A 20,000-nucleotide genomic window follows, 5' to 3' on the forward strand; every position below is an offset into this window, starting at 1 on the left:
CAAAATCAAACCTTTCCCACACTGTCCATTCGGGAGAAATATTATTTGGATAGTATTTCCGGAGCGGATGTCTTCAGAGACTGTGAATCAAGGGAGAAGGACAGACAGGCTTCTGTGGAAGCTGCTGATGTCCCAAGGCAAAGCTGACTCATGGCTGTAAATAATCTAGAAAAATGGGAAATCTTGGGCCTTAAGGACTACTTCAAGAGATCATAAACAAGAATGCACACACACACACGCGCACGCACGTACTAACACGCACACACATACACTCAGCCCAACGAGAAGAGAGAGGAGACACAGATTTCTCAAGTAGCAAGACCTCTCTCTCTTTCTCTCTCTCTCTCGGCGGCTTCTGCAATAGCCATTAGGCCAGAATGATGAACAGGAACCTTTCAGGGCCACCCTTTGTTTCCTGAGGATCAAGCCCAGCGAGGACGCAGCACTGAGTGGGCGTATGAGGAAGAGCAGACACTCTCAGAAGAGAGGAAGAAGACACAAGGAGGGAGGAACAGGTTGTCTCGTGGGAGTTTGTGTCTGTAGTGTCCATTTGAGTGTGTGTGTGTGTGTGTGTGTGTATGGTGTGTTTATGTGTTTATGTGGGAGTTTGTGTCTGTAGTGTCCATTTGTGTGTTTGTGTGTGTGTATGTGTGTGTGTGTGTGTGTGTGTATCCATTTGTGCCCAGTATGGTGACTTAATAGAATGAACATATGATAAATCTGAGCATATCTAAAACTGAGGACTAATGAAGGAAGGTACCGCTGTGCGTGTGTGTGTGTGTGTGTGTGTGCATGCGTGTGTGTGTGTGCGTGTGTGTGTGTGTAACGCTATACAATTTACCAATAGCTGAGAGACAGCTTATGGGCAGGGTTTATAGGCAACGGATTCTGCCATTATTTCATCTACAACATTGAGAATGCAATGATCATTTCCACACCCCTCTTTTAAGAGAAAAAGAACAAGAGCGCCCCCTTGTGGTGGTCATTTTTTAATGCGGTCGAATGTTCTTCACCGCAAATGCAGTCATTCTATCTGTGCACCGCTGCCAAAGGAAAGGGATACAAAGACAGAGATTTACCTTGAACATCACTTCTTTAATTGTTTTGCATCCACTTGCCACTCATCATTGTACATTTCACAACAATGGATAGTAACAATCAGAATAATGAACATTTCAAAACCAAATTGAACTGAAGAATGTAGAGGAATTCGCTTGGTTCTTTAAAAACCAAGAAAAATAATAATAATTCATAATAATAATATAATAATATAATAATATTAATTCAGTAGATGACAAGTTCTTACAATAACAATGACACATTTAGGAGCTCAGGTACATGTCTTTAAAAGGCTATCAAATGTTACTGGCTTCCCTCCCAACAATAATATGGCAAAACTGAAGGTGACAAACTGCAGAAGTAATGATGCCCAAGTTACAAATGGGTTGATGCTGACCAAGTACTTTGACCACGACCGCCGTCGGATAAATGTCTGAACATGTAAAGTGTACACAAATCTCAAAATAGCCTAGTTTTGAAAGAATCTTTAATAAGTCATTAAGTGAAGAAATGCAAGCATATGTAAGGTATTGTAGTTGCCAGAACTGAAGAATGTTAAAAGAATACTGAGAATACTGAAGCATGCAAATGCATATTTCAATGTAGGCTGAATAACAGCTGATGAGCAATATTTCAAAAAAAAAAAACTGTACTTTGAGAGAAAGTGTATTTAGAATGAAGTGAAACACAGGAATGATCAGTCGGCAAAACATTCGGTCTCACCGTCTAAAGCTCTGCATATAACCCTTATCAAATCTCTTTGAAAACACACCAGAAAGACAGATGCCACACAGGACAAGAGGAATCACTTTATGTTAGTATAAATATCTCAAATGGCATATCATACCGTGTATTCCTAGGTGGCATACTATGGGCCACAAGCTTAAGTGTATAACAAATCAAGCTTTGTGTTTAGTTCAGCAGCTACTTATAAGAAGCAAACGAGTAGTGTCTACATGCAAAATGGCTGCCCTGTAAAAACCCCAGAGCATCTAGCCTAGTTTTGCTAGCAACACCAAAGGTTCACGTCAAACTTGGTGGCCTACTGTATTTACAAAAGACTACTTTCGGAATCTCGTTAGGGCAAAGTAATAAAGCGGGTTTAACGGCAGCCATTTTTTTTTTTTTTTGAAAACTCAACCAGAATGCGCTCGGTGAACTCTTGAGAATGAGAGGAGAGAAGGAGGTCACAGACGTGTGTTTGTATAAAGACTTTGCGTGGAATGCGCTGGAAAAATGTTCACTGAAGCCCAAACATATTTTGAAACCATCCCAACTTGAAATATGTATGCATTATTTAGTCATAGAATCTATAATTACATTATAGATATATAATATATTTATGTTATACTGACAGCTCACACCAAAACTGTGTGCACTGCATTATATATCTATTTATACTTAAATGAGCAATATAAACACACTCGCACGCACGCACACACGCACGCACGCGCACACACCATAACAACTGTTGCCATTGCCATACTGCAATCAGTAATAAAAAATGAAAAGGAATACTAAATAAAATGTCTGGTCTACTAAAGTAAACCCATTATTTACAATATGCAATTTCTACTGAAACTTCTCATGCACAGAGAGATTTCAATATCCATCGAGATTGGTTTGAAAATAGGCTGGGTCAATGTGCATCAGCAAAAGTTAATCTCTGTATGGAATGCCAGAATGCCAGTATGGAATGCCAAGATAAGCGGAACTTCCAGAAAACAAACAAGTGAAACTAAATGTCCCATTGTGGAAGACGATTAAGCCCTTTAGAGGAATGGCTTGTTGGTCGATATGAAGGTTATTCCAAAAATCTAGGAGATTACACTGGCTATGCACTGCCTTGTACACGGTCACACAATATCCACACCTCTAAATCTATTGTGATTCCAAAGATTTGTCTTCATGCTTCTCAAGAGGGGAAAAAAACATTTTTCTTTTTCTTTTACACTGCAAAAAAAAAACCAAGAGCAGTGTTTCTTCACGGTTTCACAGGACAGTACATCTGAAGAGATATCTCTTTAACGTTCGCAGGAAAACATTCATCGATTATAATATAACCAACACACACTGGCGACTAAAATGCAGGAGTCTATTTGTCCAAAAATAGATCAAACTTTTCTTTTTTTCTGTCTTTCTTTTTTAGTTTTTGTCAGAGTGGCGTCTATGAGAAGACCCAAGCAGCACGACAGCAGCAGCACACCCAAAACAGGAGAACATCACACACAACTAATCACTGGCCCTTAAACGGCGGCAGAAAACAATCACGCTAAATACCAACGTCTTTCACAACTTTAAACTGATACAGAACCATTTCCATCGAGTTATATAGAGACCTTCTGTCAAAACCTGACTTTCTTGTCGATGTTTTTGTCTGACTGGCGGGGATGGGATTATGGATTAAGATTGAGAAGTTAAGTCGACAGCTGATGTTGTGAACTCTTTTCTCTTGAGGCTGATGTCTTTTGTCGAGTCGTGTCGTGGAACGAAGAGACAATCAACTCCCTTTTCTGGTCAATGAGCAACCCTGATCTGCTGCTAACTAGAATGTATCTCTCCACAGATCCAATATGCAAACCAAGCAAAAAGGGCACCCGAAAACAACTGGTACTGAAAAACAGAAGCCTAATAAGTGCTCACAAGCACGCAGACACGCGTGTACACATCACGTTCTCCCTAACGGTTGATTTTTTTCTTTTCTTTTTTTTTTTTTTTTAATTCCTAAATGTCTGTGCTGGGACCTTATGGAAATCAAGCAATGTCCACCACTACATGTAATTATGCCATATACCTATAACACAGGAGTCCAGATCATAGGCACACAAAGCTAAGGAGGAATGTCAGAAGACTTCAATGCATACGGTTTGCCACAGACTAGCAGTTAAGATTCACGTAGCGGATTAGAGATGCAAAGGCCAATCATGGCAACTGCTTATTGTTATTGGAACTCCACGTCTGTCTATGCAGAAATGCACTCAGGTTAAGGACTAAAATAAGCGAAGCATGAAGCACGCTGACAGCTACAGAAGCCCAGATCTTGAAGACATGAAAAAGAGGAAGCAGGAAAAAAAAAAAAGATAGAAAAACAAGAAACTGCAGTCTGCTGAAGGAAAGTCTTCGATCTCCGTAAAGGCAATGTGCCTACCAAACGCGGCACGGGCGATAAAGGAAGTTCTGTACATTACAATCACAGCTGACAGCTAGCCACCTCTACCAGCGCGCAGAGGAAAGGGTCCTTTATGGCCGCAGGCCTCTGCAGTGACCCAATTCGACCCCGACCCGAGGAAAACTGCACGGTTTGTGGGCCTCGCTTCGTCTGCAGCGTCGGAACGCGGGTTAGCCGTGTCCAAATTCAGCACAACTCTGTGCCGTTTGCGACGATCCGCTAGGCAACGGCAAGCTCCGGGTGCAACGCTTCGAAAGATCAGACCGGAACTCGGACTGCGTGTGGAATGGCTGAGAGCTCAGGCAAGGGTTCTGGAATTGAGGCACAGGGATAGAAAAGGAAAGAAGAGGGTGGTGGTGGTGGTGGTGGTGGTAGTGGTAGTGGTTGGCGGGGTGGGTGGGGTGGGATGTTGGGGTACACCTACAGACCAGTCAGGTCCACTATGGCCTTGATGAAGATGGTGTCGTCGCGGATGTAGGAGTTCTTGGAGTCGAGCTTGGGGAGCGGACAGAAGAGCGGGCAGCCGCTGGCGATGTTCATGTCGCTGACGGGCCGCTGGAAAGACGAGGATGAGATGTCGGGTCGGAAGGCGTCGTGATGTGCTCGCGGTTGTTCTGGTCCAGGAGCATGAGGGTCACCTGGAAGGACCAACAGCAGGGCAGATTGAGGTTAGCATGAGGGTCACCTGGGAGGACCAACAGCAGGGCAGATTGAGGTTTAGGATCCAGAAACATCTCCTTGCTCTCTTAGCTCTGTAACCCCACATTGACTAAATCATACAGGCAACACCCAGAAAGATAAACTATTGACCCAAAAATACAATTATTTTGGTTTAGGTTTGCGGTCAGACACAGTAAACGTCGCCATGACATCAATGAAGATTACAAGGTTAGGGCACATTTGGAATCAACAATCAAGAGAAATCGTATTTCAAAATAGAAAATGGTACATCTCATAACACGAGGTTATTCAAAACGCAAAGTAACATTGCTGGGACAGCAGTGACTTGCCGTTTGAACCGATTATCTTTGTTAAATTACGGAGTTTGGTAGTTCATTTAAGTTAGTATAGTAGTTAATATCAAAATTTAAATGTTGGGTGTCTCTTAAACTCCTGACTCCTCTCTGACTTTATAAGGATGTATAGGGAAATGCAATAACACAACTATTACTCGAAGGGGCAAGACCACCATATCAGCCACTTAAGACCATGTAAATCTGTTATGCAACTACTGCCCACCATGTCACAGCCTCAGTTTCTAATCTAGACCTAGACCTGCTTCTACACGTATGGCTTACTTTCTGGTTTCTAATCCACATCTAGACCTACTTCTACACGTATGGCTTACTTTCTGGTTGAAGGGCCACTTGAGCAGGGCATCACTGTGGTCCCCTCATCACCACGAAGAATAAAGACAAGTGAGAGCCTCGTCCCGTTCCATCCCCGTTCAGGTAGATGCGAGGATGGAAGCAGGTTTAAGGTGAGTAGAGAGCGCTACTTTCAATGAGTGTGCTGAAAAAGATCATACAGAAATTCTCTCTGTTTTTAAATTCTTCTGGTATAAGCATTGTGTAAACAAACATAATGCCTCCTTACAGGTCGCCCTCCCATTTAAGCCATACTTCTATGTCGCTACCAGAAAGGTACGTCTGTTTGGAAATCAACAAAATACTTTACTTTAGTTAGTGCATCAACCTGAACTGGTATGATGACTTTTTTTATTATTTTATTTTTTTTCAGAATTGTGAGAGGGAGGTCATCTCATTCCTTTCAAAGAAGTTTCAGGGGAAAGTGGCAAAGCTGGAAGTCTGCTCCAAGGAAGACTTGGACCTGGTAAGAGAGCACTCCTCGACAGCTATGAGTGATCTCTCTATTTGTGCGTGTTATTCAAGTTAGCAGTGCGCCACATTCAAACTGTGATGAAAATACTGATTTTGAAAATACTAAATTGTTATACGGGATATTTATTGTATGTACAGAGCAAAATGTTCAATGTTTTTTTTTTTCAGAGTGAAAAATATTTAAATGGTTTGACCATCCCTAATACCCGTTGTTTCCCTATCACTTCCACTTTGCAGCCAAACCATCTGGTGGGACTGAAGAGAAATTATATCAAGCTGTCATTCAACACGGTAGATGATCTTATGAAGGTCAAACGTGAGCTCTCCCCAGCTATTCGCAAGAACCGAGAAAAAGAGAAGTCCAATGAGACGTATACAAGCATGCTGTCCAGGTATGTACCAATACTTTTATTTATTTATTTACTTTTATACTACTATTTATTTACTTACTATTTATGTCTAATTCAAAGACCTAAACTATTGGAAGGCCCAATAATCATAAAAACTAAATAAAAATCATAAAAAACTTCTTTCTAGGCTTTTGTTGAGATCGAGTTGGAAGGGTCTTCTCTTAATAGTCCTTACTGTGGCAGTTATGCATCAGGAAAAGTAATTACTGGTGTGTTTCTTTTGATGCTCAGTGCATTGGTTGGAGGAAACATTATGACCGGGGAGGAGGATGGACCGTCCAAGAAGATGGCAGATCAGATGGATAATCTAGTGGACATGAGGGAATATGATGTCCCCTACCATGTCCGCTTGTCCATCGACCTGCAAATCCATGTGGTAAAGGCTGTAGTATTTACTGCAAACACGGTTGTAATCATTGCATGCCGGTCCCCTCTAATTGGCATGCATGTTCTTTTCCAGGCTCACTGGTACAATGTCCGATTCCGTGGCAGTGCCTACCCTCCTGAGATCGTGCGAAGGGACGACCTTGTAGAGCGACCGGTGAGTCGCTGTGATTACCAACTTTTCACCCCTGCTGTCATAATTTGTTACGATTTGGCAGACCACACACACACAAAACTAACTTGTAGTTGAGTTTCCACTTCTCACCTTCCACCCAGTTACCCCACCAAGTTTTGCACAGCTGTGTGTTCACACTGTCATGTTCTGCAGGATCCAGTTGTGCTGGCTTTTGATATAGAGACGACCAAACTTCCTCTCAAGTTCCCTGATGCGGAGACAGACCAAATCATGATGATGTCATACATGATTGATGGACAGGTTAGCACGCTGCACGGTTCTGTTGAAAGTTCTGTGATGCTGACTTTTTGATTTGCATTTGATGGTTAGATTGCATGGTTGCAATGGAACAGTACTCTTACCATTAATAGAAAAATATAACAAGTTACTTGCATGCCATCTTGAAAATGGAACGAAACGTTTTATTTCATATATCTGCCAATGGCATCTATTTACTGTTCTCTATTGTCTTATCCTCCACCTTATCCTCTGTTTTGTCAGGGCTTTCTCATTACAAACAAAGAAATCGTCTCTGAGGACATTGCGGATTTTGAGTTCACCCCTAAACCAGAGTACGAGGGACCATTTACAGTGTTCAATGAGCCAGATGAAGTAAGTATGGGGAGTTTACCTATGGGACTTGGTCAGCTTTTACCTCAAAGACGTACACAAAAGCTGTCGTCAAGATTGCTGGTTTGGTCTGATGGCTGTTCTCCTTTTTGTCCAGGCCGCGCTCATTCAGCGGTGGTTTGAACACATCCATGAGACTCAGCCCAACATCTTTGTCACGTACAACGGGGACTTCTTCGACTGGTGAGTCGGACGTGCCTGTGTCTCCACATTGTTTTTGCTGTCTGTTCTTGGGGGGTTTCTGCTCCTCACCGCAGGTTTTGTCTCTGAATCCTCCAGGCCCTTTGTGGAGACCCGTGCAGCCCACCATGGCCTGAACATGTACAGGGAGATTGGCTTTCAGAAGGACAACCAGGGGGAATACAAGTCCAGCCAGGCCATACACATGGACTGCCTCAGGTGAGCGCGCTCACATAGGAACCACATTTGTCCTCTTTGGGAATACTGTAGTAGGAACTCTGCAGTTTTCTATTGCTGGGTTCATGTTTGGGACTAAACACAAGACTCTTTAAAAAAAAAAAAGGCTTTTCAGTAAAAGTTTATTTTTTTACATATCCAAAGCCATTCAATCTTGAACATCAGCTTCACCCAAAGTCTAAACATTCCCTGTGCACACTTCACTTCAAGGTGGGTCAAGAGAGACAGCTACCTGCCCGTGGGGAGCCACAACCTGAAGGCGGCAGCGAAGGCCAAGCTGAGCTATGACCCAGTGGAGCTGGACCCAGAGGAGATGTGCCGCATGGCCACCGAGCAGCCACAGGTGCGCACCATAACAACTCTGTGCACCATAGCAACCCTGAGCACCATAGCAAGTCTGACCACCATAGCAACTCTGAGCACCATAGCAACTCTGAGCACCATAGCAACTCTGAGCATTATAGCAACTCTGAGCACCATAGCAACTCTGAGCATTATAGCAACTCTGAGCACCATAGCAACTCTGAGCATTATAGCAACTCTGAGCACCATAGCAACTCTGAGCACTATAGCAACTCTGAGCACCATAGCAACTCTGAGCACCATAGCAACTCTGAGCACTATAGCAACTCTGAGCACCATAGCAACTCTGAGCATTATAGCAACTCTGAGCACTATAGCAACTCTGAGCACTATAGCAACTCTTGAGTGCCGGCGGGCAGAGAATCACACAGTAGCCATATAGTAGTCTTGCTTCTTATAATAATTCCTTCACCCTTCAGTCACTTTCTATACATATATATATTTGAAAACCTATACATTAATCAAAACCAAAGTCAGTCGTTGGCACCATAATGATGTTATGAATGATGAGTGTTCTGAAAGGTCAAGCTATGAGTGTATCTCTGATGTGCACTTCACCGTAGAAGATTAATAAACCTAATGCAGTGGACACAGCTGTGATATTTATTCGATTGATTGATGTTAAAACCCTACAAAGACTGAAATCCAGATGAATTTAAAAGAAAGAAAATCCTTCTTCCCACAGACACTGGCAACATACTCGGTGTCAGACGCCGTGGCCACATATTACCTGTACATGAAGTACGTCCACCCGTTCATCTTCGCCCTGTGCACCATCATTCCTATGGAGCCCGATGAGGTAATCATGCCGCACCACTCACTTAATGGAAACCACTTATGTTTTGTCTCTCTCTCACACACACACTCTCTCTCTCTCTCTCACACACACACACACACACACACACACACACACACACACACACACACACACACTCACTCACTCACTCACTCACTCACTCACTCACTCACTCACTCACACACACACACAGAGAGACAGAGAGACAGAGAGACAGAGAGACAGAGAGAGAGAGAGAGAGAGAAGCTTAATCCAGTTAAGCACCACAGACAACATCTGAGTTTTTTTTTTTTTTTTAAATAATATGATTATTGTGTCCATTATCATAGTTAAGTGAGTGTGCCAGAGTTTTGTTTGTATTGCGAAACAAGAGAGTATAATTCAGACAACCATTGACTGTCTTGTCTTTCTTTTGGTGTGTGTGTGTGTGTGTGTGTGTGTGTGTGCATGGCAGGTTTTGCGTAAAGGCTCTGGAACGCTGTGTGAGGCTCTGCTGATGGTCCAGGCCTTCCATGCCAACATCATCTTCCCCAACAAGCAGGAGCAGGAGTTCAACAAGATGACCAATGACGGTCATGTCATGGACACTGAGACCTATGTGGGAGGTCATGTGGAGGCCTTGGAGTCTGGGGTCTTTCGTAGTGACATCCCCTGCCGCTTTAAAATGGTACGGCAAAGTAGTATTTAGAAGAAAAAAATCGATTTAACCGAAGTCATTTATTTTGCAGTGCCTTTTAAAAGTGAATAATCCCTCCTTATTCAGTCTAATTTGGTTCTGTGTGTTTGTTTGTTTTGTTCATATGGACAGAACCCTGCTGCTTTTGACTTCCTCCTTCAGAGGGTTGAGAGAACCCTTCGTCACGCTATTGAGGAAGAGGAGAATATACCACTGGAGCAAGTCACCAATTTCAATGAGGTCAACTTTGAGCTTCAGTGCTACCTTCAACACCTCATAGTCAACTAGAACAGCAGTTCACTGATCTGTGTACACACTGACTATTATCTTTACCCAACCGCTGGCTTCTGTGATGTCTTGATCATCACTGTTATGATGTAGTGGTTATGATGGTTATGGCTATGATGACCATATGATATGGTCTTAAAAGCAAAACAGTAGGAATTGTTCTTTGTACATCGCTGGTGTATTAATTGAACCGACAACAAAGATAATAATGTCCTGGCCTCTTCTGTAGGTGTGTGAGGAGATCAAAAAGAAGCTGGTCTCTTTGAAAGAGGTGCCCAACAGGATTGAATGTCCTCTCATCTACCATCTTGATGTAGGGGCCATGTACCCCAACATCATCCTGACCAATCGCCTCCAGGTAACTACCACTGCCATTCACTTCACATACAAAAGGTTATACACTGAAAGGTTTTAAAATCAAAAACTTTTTTTCATGTGATGTTCACGGAAGTGAACCCCATAACCTATGTTGGCACTCTGAGATTCTTCTGAATGAAGAGTGCGTTACAAATAAAATGAATTATTATTATTATTATTATTATAAGTGTGTTCTTGTTTCTTGTTCTTCTCCCTCCTCTCTGCCAGCCGTCTGCCATGGTGGACGAGGCCACCTGTGCCGCCTGCGACTTTAACAAACCGGGCGCCAACTGCCAGCGGAAGATGGCCTGGCAGTGGAGAGGAGAGATCAGTACGTGATTTATACCCAGGCAGCGTCTGTCTGATATTAATTATCTTTGGAAAATGAGCTTTGAATTATTGAGATCTCCTCCTGAAGGCTTCAATAATTTAGGTTATCCGGTTAATGCCTGGAGTGAGTAGTGGTGGACATGCTGCAATGCTCTTTAGACGCTCGGGGCACATACATTGTCATGGTTTTCATTGAATCATTGACTATCTTTACATGTATGATATAATCCAATAAATGCAACAGATCAGATTTTGATGACTACGTACATTGTATTTACATGCAATTAAGTTATCTTTTAATTGGGAAACGGGAGGTCTACGTGAATTAGCCAGCTATCGGATAGCTCTCTGAAAATACAATATATTGGTCCATCTCAAGTTGCCTAGCAACCCACCGATTGAAAAGGACAAGACATAAAATTCCGATGTCCTGCTATGCACACATGTGGGCCTGATCAGATGCTATCAGACAGCTCATGTGACATGTTACTCTTTTCACACCATCTGCTAAGGTGTGGAGAGCTGAAGCTCCATGCACTCCTGCATGAGGACTGGTTTGGCTTGGGTCTAAAAATGTTTGGACATTAGCTGGGCTTATTTTCCATATCCACTAGCATGCGTGAAAATGGGAAATAACATAACAGTTAACATGCTCTCGAAAGATCTGATAACGTGCTATCACACCCAAAAATGACTAATCTCAAATCGAATGTTCCTGTATTGAGTGTGGTATCGTTGGTGGTATTGTTAGTAAACATGTGAATGCAGTCCTGGTTTGGCGTTTCAGCTGTACTCAGATCAGGTGTTTTTGCGTGTCTTGTGCAGTGCCAGCGAGCCGCAGTGAGTTTCAGCTGTACTCAGATCAGGTGTTTTTGCGTGTCTTGTGCAGTGCCAGCGAGCCGCAGTGAGTTTCATCGCATCCAGCAGCAACTGGAGTCTGAGAAGTTCCCTCCTTTCTTCCCCAACGGCCCCCCGCGGGCCTTCCACAGCCTGGACCGAGAGGAGCAGGCCCGCCATGAGAAGAAACGTCTTGCAGGTGACGATCCTGCCTCGCCCTCTCTCTCTCTTTACCCCTCTCTCTCTCTTTACCACTCTCTCTCTTTACCTCTCTCTCCCTCTCTCTCTCTCTCTCTCTCTTTACCACTCTCTCTCTCTCTCTCTCCCACTTTCTCCCTCTCTCTCTCTCCCTCTCTCTCTCCCACTCTCTCTCTCTCTCTCACACTCTTTTACTGTTCTCCTTTTTTTGTGTGATGAATCGGTGGCACCTCCTAGACTTTGAAAGTGTGAGAGTGATATTTAGTGTTAATACAGGGGTGTTCTGTTGGCAGAAATGGCATATGTCTCCTCACACCATGTATTAACTCCTTACAATGCTCTCATGTGAAAGGTGATACAGTGAGATAGTTTAGTTGAGTTGATAGAGTAAGATTATTTTAGATTGTACTGTATTTTCCCAACTAATAACCACACTGTATATAAACCGAATTACAGTATTTTACGTAATTTTATAACTCAAACCTGTGTGTTGATTATAATTGAATGTTTTCGATGAACTTGTGGCCTAACTGTATTGTCCTTGTCTTTTTTTTGTCTTCAGATTACTGTAGGAAGGCGTATAAGAAGGTCCACGTCACCAAGCTGGAGACGAGGATCACCACCATCTGCCAGAGGGAGAACTCTTTCTATGTGGACACCGTCCGAGCCTTCAGAGATCGCCGCTATGAGTTCAAAGGCCTACACAAGGTATCCTGTTTTTTTTAAAAAAAATTTAAAAAAACATTTTGTCCGTCCACAACGACATCAGTCGGACCTTCCTCATCCCCGGCAGATATTTATCCCCCTTTGTCTTTTTCTATCTAAAGTTTCATCCCTTAAGAATTGACCGAATACTGCCATTCATGACTGGGCCATCAGTCTGTTCTACAGAAAGGCCAGAACGAAGCGAACGTTTTAGACGCAAATTGCTAGCTGATTTTCTGTTTATCTCAAACTCTCCTTTGAAGGTGTGGAAGATCGCTAGCTGATCTCAAACTGTCCTCTGTTTGCCTTTGAAGGTGTGGAAGAAGAAGCTGTCCCAGGCGCAGGACCGCGGGGACGCCGCTGAGGTGAAGCGCTGCAAGAACATGGAGATCCTCTACGAGTCCCTGCAGCTGGCCCACAAATGCATCCTCAACTCCTTCTACGGCTACGTCATGAGGAAAGGGTACGAGCTGCGCGCCGATCAGTCGTTAAATGAGGTGGTTTTAATCCAAAGGCCATTTAAAAAGAGGAAAGGGTACGAGCTGCGCTCCGATCAGTCGTTAAATGAGGTGGTTTCAATCGAAAAGCCGTTTAAAAAGGGCCGTTTCCATCAGTTTTGCATACCACTGCCATGCTTTCCACTGTTTCCACCCGCCATACTTTTTTAACCCAATTAGATCAGCGCTCAGTTAACACTGGTGATTCCCCCCAGTTCAGATGATGTGACAAAAAGTACAGAAGAAGGATTAAAAGTAGTGACGTCTGTGATAATGCATGTCTGTAACCATAGAAGCATTTCTTCCCTCTGTTTTGTAGAGCCCGCTGGTACTCCATGGAAATGGCGGGGATCGTGTGCTACACTGGAGCGAACATCATCACCCAGGCCAGAGAGCTCATCGAACAGATCGGGTAAGGCACTGATCCAGTATGTCTGGAGGGCACCTCAGGAGTTGGATGGCCAGGGCTCTTAACATGCTCTTTCGGCCCAGCGTTGTCATGGCAAAATTGGCATGTAAAGTAGTATTTATTGTTACACTAGGTCTCTATTGCTCGTAGCTTGATTGTTCTTTCCTTTGTACGTCGCTTTGGATAAAAGCGTCTGCTAAATGACTAAATGAAATGTAATGCATGTAATCCCATGATCCTGACCATGTGACACTGACCCTTCCTGGTCCTGTAGGAGGCCTTTGGAGTTGGATACGGATGGGATCTGGTGTGTTCTGCCTAACTCCTTTCCTGAGAACTTTGTCCTCAAATCAACCAATGAGAAGAAACCCAAGGTCACCATCTCCTATCCCGGAGCTATGCTTAACATCATGGTTAAGGTAAGATGGCTTTGTCATATATGGTGTTTTTAGTTAGCCAAGAGCAGAGACATGAGTGTTGTCAGCACCGCAAGGCTTAACCATGCTTTAAATGGTGGTTTGTTTTCTAGGAGGGCTTCACCAACCACCAGTACCAGGAGCTGGTGGACCCGGCCAATCTGACCTATGAGACGCGTGCCGAGAACAGCATCTTCTTTGAGGTAGACGGGCCTTACTTGGCCATGATACTGCCGGCCTCCAAAGAAGAGGGCAAGAAGCTGAAGAAGAGGTAAGCTTAAAGAACAATATGAACTCAGTGTTTATTGTGATGGGGACTTATGTTGGCGATCACTATGTCTGTGTTTTGTGTAGAAGCAAACTGATTTATTTTGATGAGCTGCTGTTAATGTATGGGAAGTAATACATTTCTCTTCAGATAAACTAAGGTGACAAAGTGGCTAAGTAATGACCATTTCCTGGAAAAAAGACTTGGCAGTCCTTCCATGTTCTTTCAGTAAAATAACTCCTTGACCCTATATTCCAGGATAACGGGGTATTAAACCCCCCACTGCCTCAAAGAATCCGAGATGCTTGCCGCAGATACGTGCCTTTAACAGCTCTGCTATTTTGCCTCCCTCGCACCTCCTCCTCAGGTACGCAGTGTTCAATGAGGACGGCTCTCTGGCTGAGCTGAAGGGCTTTGAGGTGAAGCGTAGGGGAGAGCTGCAGCTCATCAAGATCTTCCAGTCCTCTGTGTTCGAGGCCTTCTTGAAGGGCACCACGCTGGAGGAGGTCTACGCCTCCGTGTCCAAAGTGGCCGACTACTGGCTGGACGTTCTCTACAGCAAGGTGGGTTTTCTACATCCTGCTAGCACCTTGGGGTTGGTGTCTTAATCGTGGGCGTAAAATGCTTGCATAATGCCTGTACATCTCCCTCAATTTGTTATTCTCTCGGTAATTCATCATTTAAATCTACTTTTTTTAAGGGGAATGCCCTACCTATATATAACAAGAAGACTTTAATATGGTGTATTCAGTGATTAATGCTCTTAGTTTCTCCTTCATCCATGATCCCTCTCTGTAGGCGGCCAACATGCCCGACACAGAGCTGTTTGAGCTGATCTCCGAGAGCCGCTCCATGTCCCGTAAGCTGGAGGACTACGGAGAGCAGAAGTCCACCTCCATCAGCACCGCCAAGCGCCTGGCCGAGTTCCTGGGCGACCAGATGGTGAAGGACAAGGGGCTGAGTTGTCGTTACGTGATCTCACGCAAACCGGAAGGCTCGCCGGTCACTGAGAGGTAAGGGGTACACACACACACACACACACACACACACACACAGACTACAGCGACACTGAGCAGTGTCTTTATGTATAATAAAATCCATTGTAACCCAGAACTGCTCTGCAACTCTTTTTGTCCTGTCTGCAGAGCCATACCGTTGGCCATCTTCCAGGCAGAACCTGGAGTCAAAAAGCATTTCCTGCGCAAATGGCTGAAGATGCCAGGTCTTCACGACCTGGACATTAGATCGGTGAGTTATGTCATATCTCTCCCTCTTAAGGTACCACTGCTCTAGGCTGTCTAAAGAAGTATACGAAAAGCGATGATGTTGATATACACCAGCATAGGTACATTTGAAACATTGTATATTATAAGCACTATCCTGTAGCGGGGTACACAATTGGTTCAAATATAAATTCTAATAAATAAATAAACTAAATGAAGTCAGACAAGGAATACATCCTTCCTCAAGGAGCATGCTTTTGGGCCCATACACTTCAGTCATTTGAAAGGATGTCTTGATTGAAACCCATAGAACAAACCCTGCCTGTGTCACATTCCCCTCGCCTTCCCTAATCCCCCACAGATCCTCGACTGGAACTACTACATCGAGCGCCTGGGCAGCGCCATCCAGAAGATCATCACCATCCCCGCGGCCCTCCAGCAGGTGAAGAACCCGGTGCCCAGGGTGCGCCACCCGGACTGGCTGCACAAGAAGCTGCTGGAGAAGAACGACATCTTCAAGCAGAAGAAGATCAGCGAGCTCTTCACCAGCGAGGGGAAGAGACAGCTACCGAACGTGAGCTGCTCAATTGAGTATTTCCCAGTAGTGTCACGAACATGAATCTTTTTCTGGAGCATGCACTTGAGGTTTTTTTGTCCCCCACACTGTTTCGTTTGTGAAGCACTAAAACGCCTTTCCCCCCTGCGGTCTCAGGTGGTCCAGCCCGGCGAGGCCAATGACATGGAGGACTTTGGGAAGCCTCCGCGGCCCCTGCAGCCGGCCATCCTCATCAGCACCAAGCGCAAGCGCGTCTCCCAGGGCGAGGACAGCCAGGCCGAGTCCCAGGAGCTGGAGCTCACCCAGTCCTGGAGGGAGATCCTGGGCCCGCCGCCCTCCAAGGTGGGACACCGTTACGTGCACGGCTCAATGCATGAAGCACAAAGGGGAGGCCACGCAGAATTTATAATAATAATAATAATAATAATACGTTATTTATTAAATGGAACAGGTTTATAGTCATATAATAATCATAGCAAAAAGTGTGGTGAATGTCAGTGTTGTGAATATAAAACCAAAAATGTAATGTGAAGTTAGTTCAAGGGTAATTCAAAACAAACAACGACGGCAATCCAAAATCCAATCACTATCCAACGACCAACGATAACCAAATGCCGGGAAGACCAAAGCTCTCCCGACTGCCTTTTGGGCTTTTGTAGCCATGTCAATCAAGGACACACCTTTCCCCAATCACCTGCTGTAGAGACAGAGAGAGAACAGGCATGCAAATATCACAGGGCGGGGCCTAGACCCGCCAGGGTCGTAACAGGCACCCATGTAGTTTTGCTGTGGGGTGGTCAACAACCATCTGTCAGTTGCGTCAAGTCTTCCCTCTGTGGTTGGTTGATCTTGGCGTGTGTGTGTGTGTGTGTGTGTGTGTGCGATGCAGGAGGAGCTGCTGGTGTGGCTGCGCTACCACAAGAAGAAGTGGGAGCTGCAGCTGCGGCAGAGGAAGGAGCGCCGTAAGAAGCGACGGCTCGTAGATGGCGATGCCCAGCCAGGAGGGGGCGGTGTGATCCGGGACGGGCCGACCACAGCGCTGGGCAACTTCCTCCGCAAGACGGCGCGTAGCATCCTGGACATGCCCTGGCAGATCATACAGGTTAGAGGGCACGGTGATCAGAGGACCCATGGGGGCGGCAGCGGGGGAACGCTGTTTTGGGGTGTTCGAGTGTAAACCCTGTCATACAGCCACCAGAGACTTTTCAAAGCGTCTTCGTATTAAAGTCATACTTGATGAGGCGCCTGTTCTCCAGTGTTCAGATGGATGGAGGATGAAAGGGAAGAGCGAAAAAGTATTTCTCAGTGAAGAACATGATCTAAAAACATCTTCTCTGAGGTATTAAATTATCCCTGTGTTGTTGCCCCTGTCCTCTTAGGTTGCAGAGACCAGCCACCCAGGCTTGTTTAAGCTGTGGGCAGTGATCGGCAGTGACCTGCACTGCATGAAGCTCACCATCCCCAGGGTCTTCTATGTCAACCAGAGGATCCCAAAGCAGGACGAGGGACCAACATACAAAAAGGTTTGTTGTACCTAAAATGCATCTGCCTTCCTCAAAGACGGGAATAAATAACTATATACCGAATGCATGAATGGAAATAGTACTGTGTACACCATGAAAGGCAATGCATCCAATGCCAAAATAAATTAAGTTCTGTCTCTGAAATCTTGTTTTGGTTTTTTTGCAGGTCAACCGAATCCTCCCGCGCTCCAATGTGGTGTGCTACCTTTACCAGTACACGGTTCCAGAAGACATGTACCAGGAGCACATCAACGAGATCAACGCAGACCTCTCTGCTCCCGACATCGAGGGCGTTTATGAGACCCAGGTACTGAGCTGTCTGTTGTGCAGATGCATAGAGAGGGAGGCGTCTGGTTGGTCTATTCAGGGAGTAGACAAGCTTTAGTCATGAACCAGTGACCCCTAGTGACCCCTAGACATTTAATATCCGTTTGGGTCACCAGAAACACTCTTCATTTGTAAACGTATAGACAGACTCTGGACGTGATCATAGTGAAGCAGGTAATGAAAGAGACTTGTACTGAGTTAGCAACTGAGCTCATTTGACAGTGATGGCACCCAGTCAATGCTTGTAATGTGGTAGCAGTGGACTGCAGGTTTGTTCTGAGTGCTGACGGTTCTCCTCGTTCAGGTTCCTCTGCTGTTCCGTGTGTTCTCCTCGTTCAGGTTCCTCTGCTGTTCTGTGTGTTCTCCTCGTTCAGGTTCCTCTGCTGTTCCGTGCGCTGGTGCAGCTCGGCTGTATGTGCATGGTCAACAAGCAGGCCGTGCGGGACCTCGCCGGCCGAGAGGCCGACACCTTTGACCTCGAGAACCTGGACATGAGGTCGCTGGCTCAGTTCAGCTACCTGGAACCTGGTAAGGGACTTTGTCCAATCATATTATACTGCAAGTCTTTTTAGAAAGTGTTGTGAAACTACTTTCTTGAACGTTAGATCTGAAATACTGTTCAAGTGAAGTAGTTCTTACTTACTTCTTGAACTTTACTGATTTGTCTTTATTATTGCTCTGAAGTCTCTTCCCCTATGTGAGTGACATAAGGAGTGTTAGCTGTAGAGTAATGGCTGTGTTTGCTGAAATAACTCCCCTGCTGTTGTGTGCTCTTGTAGGCAGTGTCCGGCACATCTACCTGTACCACCACAGTCAGGGACACAAGGGGTTGTTCGGCCTCTTTATTCCATCCCAGCGCAAGGCCAGCGTGTTTGTGCTCGACACGGTGAGAGAACATCTCTTTTCTACTCGCTCCCTGACACAAAGGCCACACATTTAGCCACACAAAAAGTGTCTCAAAAGGTAAAGGGAAAACACGGGCTGGTCTTCACAGAGTTTACTGAACATTATCTAACCCTCTACAGTAAAGTATATTTTTCATTTCAACTTCTTTTGATTGGATTCGTTTCTTTATATCTCAGCCGTTGCAACTTTAACCTACGTTAAGGGTAGAAGGTTGGCGGTTTCTTCAATTATTTGATGTCAGTCGTGTCTCAACAATGCAAAGGATACACGAGAGAAAACGCATTCCTCAGCTCCCTCCAACGCAGAGAACGTCCACGTAGAACTTGGGGACGTAGTCTGCGTGCTGGAACTAACTTTATGCTTTTTGAATTCGTAGCAGTGTTCTCAGGAGACACAGTTTTGTCTCTTTTTGTGGACATCCTTTGTAGACACACACCCCTGAAGATGCGTTGTGTCAAGGGATGTCTGTCTCTTGCTCATCTCTGTGTCCCCCTCGGCTAAAGGGATGTCTGTCTCTCGCTCATCTCTGTGTCCCCCCTCGGCCCTCGGCTAAAGGGATGTCTGTCTCTCGCTCATCTCTGTGTCCCCTTTGGGCCCTCGGCTAAAGGGATGTCTGTCTCTCGCTCATCTCTGTGTCCCCCCTCGGCCCTCGGCTAAAGGGATGTCTGTCTCTCGCTCATCTCTGTGTCCCCCCTCGGCCCTCGGCTGCAGGTGCGCAGTAACCAGATGCCCAACCTGGGCAACGTGTACGGGACGGAGCGCGCCGCCCTGCTGGAGAAGACCAGCGAGGAGCTGCTGCCCCCGGAGAAGCACCAGTTCGAGGTGCGGGCCGAGAGCGACGTGAAGGCCATCTACAGAGCCGTGCAGCGCATACTCCTTAACTACAAGGTGCTTACTTTCATTCCGATTAGGGTTTTTATCAATAGCAAGGTGCTTACTATCATTCTGATCAGCGCATACTTCTCAACTACAAGGTGCTTACTTTCATTCCGATTAGGGTTTTTATCAATAGCAAGGTGCTTACTTTCATTCTGATCAGAGTTTTTATCTATAGCAAGGTGCTTACTTTCATTCTGATCAGGGTTTCTGTTTACCTCAAGGACCTGACTGGACTGGACGTTAGGCAGTATTGCTTTAAGAATGTATAGTGAGTGGGATTTTCAAAAGTATTGATTTGGCAATGGCAGTAAAGTCTGTTTGTGTGTGTGTGTTTGTGTGTGTGTGTGTGTGTGTGTGTGTG

At 45.0% G+C, this 20,000-nt stretch overlaps 1 protein-coding gene across 1 annotated transcript in view; it reads left to right on the forward strand.

Moving 5' to 3' along the window:
* Positions 1 to 5,567: 5,567 nt before the first annotated feature.
* The window catches only part of LOC116220970 (DNA polymerase epsilon catalytic subunit A-like), a 24,723-nt gene continuing 10,290 nt past the window's right edge, over positions 5,568 to 20,000 (forward strand). The window contains exons 1-33 of the mRNA XM_031569893.2: positions 5,568 to 5,708; positions 5,827 to 5,871; positions 5,969 to 6,061; positions 6,307 to 6,461; positions 6,711 to 6,855; positions 6,940 to 7,020; positions 7,192 to 7,299; positions 7,540 to 7,650; positions 7,766 to 7,851; positions 7,948 to 8,067; positions 8,296 to 8,428; positions 9,134 to 9,247; positions 9,699 to 9,911; positions 10,053 to 10,160; positions 10,438 to 10,566; positions 10,794 to 10,896; positions 11,785 to 11,931; positions 12,493 to 12,638; positions 12,950 to 13,098; positions 13,452 to 13,544; positions 13,816 to 13,960; positions 14,071 to 14,228; positions 14,593 to 14,788; positions 15,024 to 15,238; positions 15,371 to 15,473; positions 15,810 to 16,022; positions 16,161 to 16,346; positions 16,894 to 17,106; positions 17,384 to 17,527; positions 17,694 to 17,834; positions 18,229 to 18,382; positions 18,634 to 18,740; positions 19,472 to 19,648. Of these exons, the coding sequence (XP_031425753.1) occupies positions 5,568 to 5,708; positions 5,827 to 5,871; positions 5,969 to 6,061; positions 6,307 to 6,461; positions 6,711 to 6,855; positions 6,940 to 7,020; positions 7,192 to 7,299; positions 7,540 to 7,650; positions 7,766 to 7,851; positions 7,948 to 8,067; positions 8,296 to 8,428; positions 9,134 to 9,247; positions 9,699 to 9,911; positions 10,053 to 10,160; positions 10,438 to 10,566; positions 10,794 to 10,896; positions 11,785 to 11,931; positions 12,493 to 12,638; positions 12,950 to 13,098; positions 13,452 to 13,544; positions 13,816 to 13,960; positions 14,071 to 14,228; positions 14,593 to 14,788; positions 15,024 to 15,238; positions 15,371 to 15,473; positions 15,810 to 16,022; positions 16,161 to 16,346; positions 16,894 to 17,106; positions 17,384 to 17,527; positions 17,694 to 17,834; positions 18,229 to 18,382; positions 18,634 to 18,740; positions 19,472 to 19,648 (4,572 nt within the window). The remainder of the gene's footprint in view (positions 5,709 to 5,826; positions 5,872 to 5,968; positions 6,062 to 6,306; positions 6,462 to 6,710; positions 6,856 to 6,939; positions 7,021 to 7,191; positions 7,300 to 7,539; positions 7,651 to 7,765; positions 7,852 to 7,947; positions 8,068 to 8,295; positions 8,429 to 9,133; positions 9,248 to 9,698; positions 9,912 to 10,052; positions 10,161 to 10,437; positions 10,567 to 10,793; positions 10,897 to 11,784; positions 11,932 to 12,492; positions 12,639 to 12,949; positions 13,099 to 13,451; positions 13,545 to 13,815; positions 13,961 to 14,070; positions 14,229 to 14,592; positions 14,789 to 15,023; positions 15,239 to 15,370; positions 15,474 to 15,809; positions 16,023 to 16,160; positions 16,347 to 16,893; positions 17,107 to 17,383; positions 17,528 to 17,693; positions 17,835 to 18,228; positions 18,383 to 18,633; positions 18,741 to 19,471; positions 19,649 to 20,000) is intronic.

Source organism: Clupea harengus, chromosome 7 (assembly GCF_900700415.2).
Source record: "Clupea harengus chromosome 7, Ch_v2.0.2, whole genome shotgun sequence".
NCBI lineage: Eukaryota > Metazoa > Chordata > Actinopteri > Clupeiformes > Clupeidae > Clupea > Clupea harengus.